The sequence below is a fragment of the Sinohyriopsis cumingii genome, chromosome 15, assembly GCF_028554795.1.
Source record: "Sinohyriopsis cumingii isolate HCF-2022 chromosome 15, ASM2855479v2, whole genome shotgun sequence".
In the NCBI taxonomy this organism is placed as follows: Eukaryota; Metazoa; Mollusca; class Bivalvia; order Unionida; family Unionidae; genus Sinohyriopsis; species Sinohyriopsis cumingii.
Genome location: NC_142975.1, coordinates 133,411,221 through 133,424,366, shown reverse-complemented (window position 1 = coordinate 133,424,366; position 13,146 = coordinate 133,411,221). Strand labels below are relative to the sequence as shown.

At 35.8% G+C, this 13,146-nt stretch overlaps 1 protein-coding gene across 1 annotated transcript in view; it reads right to left on the bottom strand.

Annotated features, from left to right (window-relative positions):
- Window positions 1-13,146, bottom strand: part of LOC149782809 (SUMO-activating enzyme subunit 2-like) — a 104,052-nt gene that overhangs the window by 78,819 nt on the left and 12,087 nt on the right. Inside the window, exons 4-5 of the mRNA XM_089934325.1 lie at window positions 6,325-6,389; window positions 722-822 (exon numbers count right to left, since the gene is read on the bottom strand). Coding sequence (XP_089790451.1) covers window positions 722-822; window positions 6,325-6,389 — 166 coding nt within the window. The remainder of the gene's footprint in view (window positions 1-721; window positions 823-6,324; window positions 6,390-13,146) is intronic.

Here is a 13,146-nt window from a genome sequence, read left to right as displayed (position 1 = left end):
TGAGAATGTTTTATTTCAGGAAGGCATTTAAGAAATGGTCTTGGAAAAAATGAGCAGATATTGATGAAGTGTCAGCAACATTGTTCATAAAGACTAAGCAGTATTTTGTCTTATCAGTTATAATAAAACATTCTTAATCATTCTTCTTTTTCATATGCCAAACATTGAATTTCATGTGCATATAATGGTATTGTTATATTTATTAATAATTATTCTTGTGCTTTGAAATGCAATAAAAACATGTAAATTATTTTATTGTCATGTTTATATATATAAAAATTAGGGGCAATATAATATTATGCACATATTTAACTCCCTGCATCATGACGTAAAATGGCTCCTTTGGCTGAAAAGTGGCTCCAAATTTTTAAATTTGGCGAATTTCATGGTGCAAAGAAAAATATTTCCAAGGGAGACCTGATAGTGGATACTTATGTGGCTGTCTTTGACCAGTAAAGCTAAATGAAAGTTCAGATCATTTCATGCAACAACTGCCCCCATGTGTCAGCTCTAACAGCTAAAATTGGTTGTGTGATAATGACAAAATTTCTTAGTTAACAGACCGAGTGTAAATTGATGACACAAAAAAAATACAAGTTCATGGAACATGAATACTCTACAAACAGTATCAGAAAATGAACCTAACTGCAAACACAAATGAACTAAGGTAATACATTTATGATGGATATAGAATATACTACAATCCCAAAAATATTCATACCTTCTTTATGACTGAAACCTGGCCCAAGTAACCAGCTGTGCCACTCTCAATCAATGGGATATCTGCTGCAAGACACATTCTGTTCACATGATTTCTGGCCCCTAAAACAGATTACACCTTCATGGTGACAATTTCTTTAAATAAAAAAACACAAACTTGTAAAATAGTTAAAAAAACTTAACTGCATGCCCTTAAAGACTGGATTTAAAAACTAGGTATCTGTACCTGTACAGGAAAGAGGCCATGCCTGGCTAAATAAACAGCTGGGCATATACTGTGCTTTTGTTATTTTTAAAGGGGTACCCATTTTCAAGGATTTCATTGGTGCTTTGAACAAGAACTTTAAAGAAGCAATGAAAGAAGAGGCACATGCAACTCAGAAAGCTTTTGCCCATTTTCATCAATTCCCAGCAGTCAACAATGCTCTTTGATAAATGAACGTACTGCGTAATGATGAGCCTCCTACCTATACCTCAGGTAAAACCTCTGAAGGAAGAAGGTTGGAATCCCCATATGAAGGATAACCCACTCCCCTTTTGTTCGCAGCACAACTGGAGGTGACATAGTTTTTGTCTTGAAAGAAGAAATTAATGAAATCTTCTTACCAAACAGATTTTTTCAACGAAAGCTGCAGAGGGTGCCTGTCCCAAGATTGTGCTGATGTCAACTTGATCTGGAAGCCAACTAATGGGCGAATGAGAATGGGTCTACCAGATCCAAAGTGTGTCACTGTGGAGCTAAATTTTATAGGAAGAAACTCAACAGTCAATAGTGCATGCCTCTACAATGTCTCATCAGACAGAAACATTGCAGTCAAAAGCAAGGCTGGCAGAGATTGCTCAGATCTCATAAGCAGAGATTTTCATGAGGCAACTCTTCTGGTCAGATGTCAAAGTATGCTGTGCATAGTACTCACTTCAGCCACAATGAGAGGGCTTGATGGGTTATAGTCTTTTTTCAGGTTTAAATGGAAGAGACACTTTGAAGCACCACAAAGTGACTCGGTCTGCTTCAGATAATGCTTGAAAGCATGGACCAGATCCTGTATGAATGCAACTCGGGATGTGTCAATAAAAGAGAAAGGAGACATGATGACTTTCTGATTGCCTATTGGCAGCAACTGATTCTTGGTGACAAAACTGGCTGTGTTGTAAGGACTGCCAAGCAATCTGAATGAAACTGAAAATAGGCTGGGTCACTGAGAGGTCATGTAGCTCACTGACTAGTTCGTGCCATCAGGAAACTGGTTCTTTATCAAAGAATTCAGCCAAGTCAGTACCCTGCAAAGATTGCACTTGGAAAATATTGTGATTGATTTAGGCCTATGCAGATTAAAAATGGCCAACAAGGTTTTGTCATAAGCAAGATCCCTTGTCATGATGTTGGAAATTGTCATATATCATGGAACAGTAGCCCTTAATAGTAACCTGAGAAAGTTTTTCTACTCAAACAGCCTGAGAAAAAAGTCAGTTACTCGTTTCATAGAGGCACTCAAAGTGACAATGTTATTGACTCTAGACCAGTCCCTGAAGTTTAATACCATTTTTTACACATGATATGCTATACGTTGGGTGATACTTGGGGGAGGAAAAACCTGGAAAGAACCACCAACCCATAATCCAAGGGAAACTACTATCAAGCTTTCTCACTTGCACACATTGGCCGAACTGAAACTTGAACTCGCACTGACAAAGGTGAGATGTCAGTGATCTGTAACGGCAACTGCCTTTGGTCACTCGGACATCTTAAGAATGCACCCTGCCTCAAATGGACAAGGTTAGCAGCACCATTCAAGGAATTCAGGACTGAATCGTGGGTCACTCTGTTAATCTCCTTAGCTATCCTAGCTGCCGACTCCCATGCATGCTCATTGGTATTGTCAAACTTTTTGTAAAAACTTGAAGCCTGAGGGTTGACAGAGATGCCAAATCCAATAATGACATGATTACCATTGTGAACCAGCTTCAAAATACCATGAAAAATGCTTTAACCCACCTTATAAAAAAAAGTGGCAAAGCCAGGTTGACTGCAGCACTGTTGTTGTCCAGCACCCGGAGTTCTTAATAAAAGGCATCAAAATGGGTCTTATACCAGTGAAACACAGGACATATTGGTAACTGTCTCTCAGAAAAAGGACTTTACAACTGTGTGGGTCACTGATCTTGGCAGATAACTGCTTGGCAATTTTTCCTACACTGCAGAAGACAGAAGGAAAGGCGACTTTCTCTTCACTGAGATAAACTGAGGTCTTGACCTTGTCGGCCTGCATATTCTTTTCTTTTCTTTGTCATTTCAGAATAAAAATGATGACAAAACGTGTTAAATGCAAGAATTTTAAGGCCATTAAGGTCTACATTACTGCGAAAAACTGCTAAGAATAGGGAAAGATGTTGTTGTTGTTGTAGGGTTTAATGCCATTTTTCAGCACACGATAGGCCATACATGGCGGCCAGTATTAATGGTGGAGAAAGAACCCAGGAAAACCCTGGAAAGAACCAATGACCCACAAGAAGCTACTGGCAGCTTTCTCACATACCCACATTAGCCAAATTCGAGACTTGAACCCACGTAGACAGAGGTGAGATGGCAGTGATCCGTAACGGAGAGCGCTTTAGACCACTCGACCACTCAGGGGCCCCCACTAGAGGTGTATTTCCCAGGTAATATGCATCGATTTAAGATGGTAACTGTGCCAATGAAGCAAGAATTTTACTGCCCACATTTATTACCTACCCTCCACCACACACACACAAACATTGTGGGGGGTACATGCATTATTTTCTTCAGCTAACTGACCTGGTTGCTCATAACATTGTTCTGTCTGTAACACAGTCGGGTTCTATGGTTCCCAAGAACGTGTTATAGCGAGGTCACACTGTAATAAAGACCAGAAAGACAAATTTTCAGCTTTTGGGAAAGTTGGATTTGGGAGGGTATTAGGCCTTATATTCCTAACGTTAATGTGGTTGAGGAACATATTCGAAGGAAAATAAGAATTCTAAAACAGTCTAAATTTCATAAACGTTTGTGTTCAGTATCAGTAGGCTGTATTTTCCACTGACAGCCTTAAATCAATATGTGTTGTGATATCAGAAAGGATAGAGAGTAATACCAAATATGGAGAAATCAATAATGAAAAGGTGTATGAAAATTAGATTTAATACTTATTTACACTGGTCCTTCATTCAAGTGAAACTGCTGTCAAAAAATACCTGTCTGACAAAACTGCACTTACTTTATTCCCTGCATTTCTTTATGATTTAAGACTGAACTGTAGTCATGCTCCCTCTGAATGAATAATCTACATAACGCATAAATAAATACATATAGGTATGCTTCTAATTAGAGGTAGCAAACTTTCCTGTAAAAATTTAAATCCTCGTAAAAGAATACATCACACTATCCATGCATTTTAATACAGAAAGACAAGACTATAGACCTAGATATCTCCCTCTCATATTAGGTATTTACTACATCCGGTAAGTAATTATACTGCTGGACAAGAAGATAACTGCTGTTGTCACTAACAAAGCCATCTTTGCCAAGTGTTTTGTATTTACTTATGTTAATCATGGAGCATGTGTGATGTCTAGCCCTTCTCACAATATAAAATTACTATGGTGGAAACGACTAGAGAAATACATATGCATACAGCAATGTAATTAGGAAAATCTCTCTCTCTCTCTCTCTCTCTCCACATAATTTTATAAAACTATTATACATTACACCTTTTTTCTTTTCTGTATATAACAAAACAAAGCTGATAAAAAATGTAATGCAAATTAACATATATAAAATGGTCATTCCTAACACAAACAAGATATAGCATGATTAATACAATATAGCATAAATATATAACAAACACAATACATTAAATTGATCCTTGGTCAAGATCAATAACAATTAAGGAAGTATATGTCTTAAAGAAATATACCAGAAAGGAAAACAAAGGGACCAGTTCCAGGGACCTTTGTGTAGGACCTACAATAAAATAATTAAATGCAAATAGCAAAGAGCAACCCCATAACAAGAATAATAAATACCTTGTTTCATCCAAATTCTTTTTGATTTGTTACAGAAAATCAAACACCTACACTATGGGGGATACAGAAACTCATTAAAGCCTTTAAAATTTTCAGATGACTGGGGGGAAGGGGGCACTTCCAAGGCTGATAGCTTAACATAGCATATGTGCCCACAAACAAAACACTATACAGCTCACCGTTCGTAAAATAAATTTGATAAACTGTCCAGCTAAAGTGAAGCGTGATCAGGGTATAATAGAAAAATTAAAAGAAGTTTTTAATCATCAGATGTATAATTATCTGTTTAAACTGCACAGCAGCCAATAGAATTAATTTTCAAAACTGACGATAACAGTTGTATGAAACATACCCTTTTGAGAAAGCATGCAATCGTCGTATGCAAATGGAAACTATCGCATTAAGTAATGTTCTTTGTCAAATCTGTTGATAGTATAAAGCTTGAACACAACTGAAACAAAGTATGCAGTGTAAATTATTTATTTTATTTGTAAATTATTTATTTAAAGAAGGTTAACAGAAGTATTTCATCATCAGATGAATATTCTAAGCGATTTGCATAACACAGAACATAATCATAAATGAAGGTTCATAATTTACTTAAATAAAATACTACTTTCAACATTCAGTTTAATTGTAATTCGTTTTTTGTTTTTATATATTTTATTTTTCCCCAATTATCTTCTTCTCTGTTAAAAAATTAACTAAATTGCAATTATCTGCACAGGTTATACACATACCCTTTGAAATATGATTATATCATTGTGCCTAACAATTATCCATTAATTACTTTATTGCGTATTTATTTGGGGCATATAATTGGGAAGTTTGCCCATGGCAAGAAATATAATTTCATTCACTTTGTTCTAATTTGCAAACAGTGAATGTTGACTAGCAGCAGTATCTACCAGAAATGCTTCTAGCACAACCTCCATTTACTAAAGAGCTCGGAAAGAAAGGGCAGATAATGAGGTTTCCGAAAGAGGCTATATGATATTTTAAAAAATTCCCTGAAGCACAATTGATATTCACTAATTATATATGCATATTCCAGTATAAAAATTAAAACATAGTAAAGCTCACACTTTACTGATATTTTGGCCAAAACCAGTAAATAAATATTGTGTTGTTGAGTCTCCAGGTACACACATAATGTAAGTAAGTCCAGGTTTTTCAAAGTCCTAGATAATTAGGTCTAATCTCTCAGGTGTTTTATGATCAGCCACTTTCCTCCCCTACAAAACCTTTACACAAATTTGTATGAATGACAACAATCTAAAGGTTAAAGAGGCATCTAATCATTAAGAATGAACTGTCCTAGCTTGATACCAATCCATGCCAGGTATGAATAGACTCTATCATGGAGTTTAGAAAACATTTCCAAATGAAAATCTTTAACCAAAAATGTATCTGTTGACGGATGCAAACACAAGCAGAAAGTGACTACTATGTCTCACCTTCCACTAATCTTGAATATAGAAAAGAGTCTGTGATGCCAGGTGTCTGTAGAAGTATACCCTATAAAAGTCAGGCAAACTGATGGCTTAAAAGACAACTTACCTCTGTTATCTAAAGCATTCATCACAATATCAAATTTCTTGAAAAACTCCAGACCATAATCTGTGCTGAAGAAGAGAAATAAATTATGATAAGCAAATGCTGCCAATGAACATTGTCCAAATAATCAGACATGCTGCTTGAGAAAACTGAAATAAAATCAGTCACTTACTTTTGACCATTAGGTCAATGTAGCCCAAATGACTATTGTTACTGTTAAATTAAGCTTGTGTGACCATGAGAGGACAAAGAATGAAGAAAGTGCTGATGTCATGTTACACAGAGAATTATACCAACATGTAGAATCCAAAACATGCCATGAAAAAGTAATGTCTGAGAAAGACATGAACTGAAAAAATTCACAATAAACTTGCTTTGGGAAAAATCAAGAACTATAAAATCTGAACCTGTGGTCATAAAGTTAAAATGCTTAGAACAAGAAACATTCTTGGAAATCAGATCATAAATATGCCAGTAGCTTCTCATGGGTCGGTGGTTCTTTCTGGGGTTTTCCCGGGTTCTTCCTACACCATTAATACTGGTCACCATGTAGAGCCTATCGTGTGCTGAAAAAATGGCGTTAAACCCAACAACAACAACAGATCATAAATGTCAAGTTTAATTTGACAGTATCCATCAGGAGTGGAATGTGTTTAGCTGCACATGAACAGAACTGAAATTAAGACTCAACAAAATATTTTGGACTCAAAATATTTCCAGCCAGTATGTTAATCATAGCTTCTCTTCATCTCTGTGTGCCTATATATATATAGGGTATATCAGTGGGCAGGCTACATCAAATTTTTTCACAGTCAGTATTCATCAATTTATACAGATATTATTTTCAATAATTATGTTACAATGATTTTTTAAAGCTTGTTTATGTTAAACAGATTGACAACTTGAAATAAGACTAGCAAACACAATGGAAGTCTGTTTAGTTAATTCTAGCAACAGTATTTTATAAATAAACATAACCTTACGTCAGGCATGAAATTGATAGCAAGATGATTTATTTCAAGGAGTATAACATTCATTCTATTATTAATCTACTGTCAAACAAAACATGAAAATCGCCATTCGCATTTCTAGTCAGATGACCTCAAACATTACAGCATTCACTTCATACCAACAATAACATCAACAACATGTGTTCTATGCTTGATGAATCTTTCTCAAGGTTACTGCAGTAGATTTCTGATTTTTGTTCTCAGAATAAAGATTTTGAATTAAGTGTGCATTACATTTTTTTACAAACATTCCATGATCTTCATTTTTGAATTTTGTGTACAACATTAGAAATTGGAAATTGATTTATTGCTATCATTTTGACTATTGGACATTTTGGGTTGTGAGATTTGGTTAGTCATGTGACTGATTTGAAATTCATTCAGAACATTCGATTCTTTTGGACTGGAATATAACTTTTCAGGATAATTTAAATACAGCAAATTATATTATATATAAATTCATTATATAACTTTATATTTACATTAGTTACATTTTATAAGAAATACTAGATTTTTTTTTGTTCTAGGGTTTAACGCCATTTTTCAGCATAAGATAGGCTAGACATGGCGGCCAGTATAATAGGTGGCGGAAGAACCCTGGAAAACCCAGGGAAGAACCACCGACCCACGTGAAGCTACTGGCAGGCTTTCCCACGTACCCACGCTAGCTGAGCCTTGGAATTGAACCCATGCAGACAGAGGTGAGATGGCAGCGATCCGGAACGGTGAGTGCTTTAGACCACTCGGCCACTCGGGGCCCCAAGAAATACTATAGAAAATTTGATACTGATATTGATTTTGAAAATTTAAATTATTCTGTATTTGTCATTTATTTGTTCTTGGTATTTTGATTCCACACAATTTTGTTTCCAATCCAACCCAGGTAGGGCTGGAGTGAAATTGATGAGGTACTGAAGCTTGCCAACCACTATTCTCTTTCAGACATAAAATAGTCTTTGTTAAAAAATGAAAATATAAATATTCTGGTCAAGTATTTGGTGGAAAAGGATATTTTTTGTTGCAAGTGCTTTGGGATCAATTAGTCTTTATCTAGCTCTGACACGAAATTAAAAGAAGTGAATATGAAATACAAGACAGAAATAAAATTAAGAAAACATGACCTTCAAAAAGAAGAAAAAAGAAATGGAAACAAAAATGTAAATGTAGAAACAAGAGCAAGAGAAAAATTCAAAAAAAAAAAAAAAGAAAGATAAATTCAAATGCAAATTTAAAAAGAAGAAAGAAAGATAAATTCAAATTCAGAAAGAAGGAAAAGAAACATTTTCAAATTAGGAAGGAACAGGGATGGAGGGAAGAGAAGCAAATGCAAATGCAGTTATAAGTACAAAGAGAAGAGACAGCAAATCAAATTGCAAATGCAGAGAGAGAGAGAGAGAGGGGGGGAGAGAAGAGATGGAAATGTAATGGAAATTAAAACTTGCAAGTAGAAAGTTCTCCACTCATGAAAAATCAGTTTTTGATGTTGCCAAAATTATTGTGTTATTACCTCCTTTTAAGAAAAAGATGTATATAAACATCTGCATTTTTTAAAAAAAGTAGCTGAAAATCTGAAATGGCCAAGAGAGCATTGGACCTCGTTACTACAAAGTGTACAAATTGGCAAAGCACATGAAGTTTATACTTCACTGTCAGTAGAAGCAATGCTGATGATTCGGTCAAGGAACGTATCTTGAACGGTTAAGAGTTGGTACCTGAGGCATACCGAGAGAGGTTTCAGAATTGAAAAAGAACAACTTTATGATAGGTGGTGTGCATCTAAAATTATCAATAAAGATTATGATAAACTTAGACAACTCATGTTAGTCGAAGAGTTCAAGAACTGCATCCACGGTGATGTCAAAACTTATACTGATGAACAACATGTAGACAGTGGAAAATTCTGCTTGTATGGCTCACAATTACTCCTCGATTCATAAAGTTTCATTTGTCAATAAGTTTTCCTGTCAGCAGGTTCTAAGTAAGAAAATGACTCAGTCTCAAGCATGTACTTAAAAATTTCAATTTGACACAACTTATAGGAATCAACTTCTGGTAAGACTGATAAGAAATACTTATCTCTTCCTATGTACACTTATTCCAAGAAAACAGGTCAAGTTATTTCAGACTGCTTTATAAGCAAAGAATAAAGACAGAGCTGTTCCAAATGTTTTTGTTTCTCAGAGGTCAAGGTCATGTATTGGAAACGACATATTTGCTGGGTCTGATTTTATTATAGAGAATTATGAACCATTCATGTTGAAAGATTGTACATCAGTTATTGGTGATTCAGGCAATCCTATTAATATTAAAATAGTAAGGGACACAGGAGTTTCTCCGAGTCTTTTATTATCAGATACTTTGCCTTTGTCAGTAAAGTCTTCTCCTTCTAAAAGCATTCATGTTCTGGGAGTAGAGTGCGGCTTTATTCAAATTCCATTCCATACTGTTAATTTCTCATCAGACTTAGTTTCAGGACCAGTGACTATAACAGCTGTGTTTTCTTCGTCCATCGAAGGTGTTAATTTATCACTAAGACATGAATTAGCTGAAGTTAAGGTCATGGTTAATCCACTTGTCAGTGACAAGTCTTGTTTATATCACAGACATGATTTTGGTCCTCAATAAATAAAACTGAATAAATATGAGGGGGCTCGGCCTCCCCAATGGGGTCTCGAGGGGCAGAGCCCCTTGATCCAGCCAAAAATGCATTTAACAATCATAAAAAAAATAAACATTTGAAAATTTAACCAACTTATCAAAAGTTTCAATTTTACATGAAGAATTTCACAATATTCATTGTCACATCAAATTCTTCTCCAAATATATTAGTGCAAATGTTATTTCATGTGCGTGTCAGTGTTCGCACAGTAATTCAGGCTCAATAATTTGTCAATTTTTGCAGCAAATATTATATTACACTTTTCCTCTTTTCAGAAAAAAATCTTTTAATCCCCCACCCCAAAATACATCAGCTGTATAAAAAAACCAACACTTAAATTCACTTGTCTCTTCCCCCACTGGATTCAGTCTGTTGATATTAATATGCCATCCTTGCTCTTTTTGCAGCCTTTATGAAAATGTCTTTTGTTTCCATTTTGTCACCACTGACGTTTTTGGCTCAGTCTTCAATCTTTTCTTCTCAACACGGTGTTTTTATCCGATTGAAAATAACTCCAAGTATTGGCCTTAATTTGTGCGTCAATTTCTCCGTACACTGCTTCTCTTTGATGTGCTGACTGCCACTCAAATAATAATATTAGTATTGCTACTACCACCATGTTGCTGTTACTCCAATATCTAAAAACTGCAATTAGCATAATTCAAATCTTTTTGCAAAGATCATAAAATGACAATCATCTAGCATTCATTTTTGTTATCAACCGACTAACTACATTTCCGTCAAATTTCCGCTCAAGCCATTCCCGTTTCCACAAATTTTCAAATATTTATCCAAACTTTTTGGTGTCCTCTTGTCTCTCAAAAACTCGAGACACAACATTTTGCAAGCATGCTTCATAATTTAAATTTCCATTACATGAAAATTCATTGGATGAGTAGAAACTTTTGGCCAATCAGAATACTCTTTACAATGATCATGTGTTATATAACATATGAAATGAATACTTTACAAGGGTCGCTGCAGAATGGGACTGGATGGACTGCTTTTTAAAAACCAGATTGGAGATGAGAAAGAAAGAAAATGGACAACATAAAGAAACTGATTTTGCTCACAAGGAGAAAAGCAAATTCCTTTAAAATGGAGAAAATTCATGTTTGGGATCAAAACTTTGATCCTACTGAAAATGAAATAAATGACTGATATCCTGCTATGGCAAAAAGAGCTCAAGAATGATGTTGATCAGAAAATCATTCTTTGAGCTCTTGCAAATAATGCTTATCAGGAAATTATTCTTTTGGCTAACACAATTATTGGTCAGGCTTTTGATGAGGTCCCTTTCCTCCTGGTATTGATCAATCAAAAGGTATCACTGTATCTTTTCATCACTCACTTTCTCATTTCTAATCTGGGTGACAAATGACAAGCGCTTGTCGTTGAACAGGAAAAAGGTCCCGAGATCTCCTGTTTGTTTCCGAGGGTTATTAACAAAATTGAAGTAGCAAAGGTGTGAACTTGCTATTGTGAAAAATGGGGTCCTTCTGAGAAAATGGAGACCATCTCAAGTACTCACTGCTGATGAGTGATCTGTGAGCTAAAGATAAAGACATTTTTTGAGGTATTTATACAATAATCTGCAATGAAATTTGTATGGACAAGGCGCCAAATAATGTGAATAAACGTATGTATAATGAAATTCTACAAAATGACACATGTAGCTGCAAAAAAGTGACTTAGACCGTGTACATGTGACTTTAACTATAATCAACTGCCAAAATTCCAAAACATATGATGATGATTGTAAATGAACTTTGTTGTTCATACATCCATCTAACAGTCATCACTGTACATCTCTCCATCCTTTCAAGGAGGAATACACTGCAAAAGAAAATACACTCGACTGAATGTGAAAGGATGGAGGCACCACTTTGTGAAGCAGTATTCCTCTATTTGACAATGAGTCATCTACAACTTTGAGCTGTCCTGGTATGTGGCAGACTTGAATATTTATCTGGAATTGGGCACACCACTGAAAGTAGTCCCAAACAATGACACAAAGGTCTCATGGTTTTGTCCCTTCCTGTTTGAGATGTTACATGACCACCAAAGAATTATCTGAGTTTGAGGACCATATGTCTAACTCAATAGTTGAAGGCACTGAGGATGGCTTTCATTTCCAAGACATTAATGTTAAGAACCATTTCTCGCGCATCCACTTACCACTGACCATCATAAAGTCTTGCTGCAAGTGTGCTCCCCAAAGTGACAGACAAGCATAAGTACAAATCATTACTTCTGGTTGTGTATTTTTGTGGGGGTATTCCTGCTGAAAGCCACTTCCTGTCTTGCCTTTGGTGAAGTCTTCTCATATGGGTCAATATCATAATAATCTTATCCAGATGGCCCACGAAAGGTTGCCATTTGTAATGGGTGTATGTAAAGGTAGCCATGGGTAGCAAATCTGTCACTGCATTGAACATATCAAAGAGGTGAAGAAATTCCCTTGCCAAAGTAAATGTTTATTTTAAAATCCTCTGGAAGGTTGCACAAGGCCACCACTTTAGAGAGAAAAAAATGCAAGTTCATGTTGCAAGAGGCCATCAGGGCATGTTCTGAACAGCCCTATTTATGATCTTGACAATATAGCTCATCTAATCTCAGGTGTGGTCACTTCCAGTAATCTATTTGAGGAGAAAAAACTGTAAGGATGCTAAGTAGTGAGGAAGTTAATACAACATTCCTCACTAGCCTGGAGGTGGCATTTAAGACCTGCCTTATAACAAAGTGAGGAAGTCATGCCAAAAGCGGTAAAATCCTTGTCAACACCTACCGTCATAGTATGTGGAGGCGGACATTTGGATGGAGGCAGGATATATTAAATAGCTTCCTTAAAGCTAAATTCCATCTGTTTCATTGTTGGATCAGATGATACAGGCATTAACATTTCATTCCCTTTGTCTTTGTCTAGATGGGGATTATCCACCTTTTGTACCCCTTGGGTCCATAGCTAGAGCGTTCCATATGGAAATTAAATTATGATACCATAGTGTCAGCATGCATAATGCCAATTCACTGTGGCCACTTTGGCATGGCTGGATGGCTCTACAAATAAAGCTGGTTTGCTATGAAGTGGCATTTTAATATTTGGTCCTAATTATCTTCACTGTGTAGCATGTTCAGCATAAGATACAGTAGCCA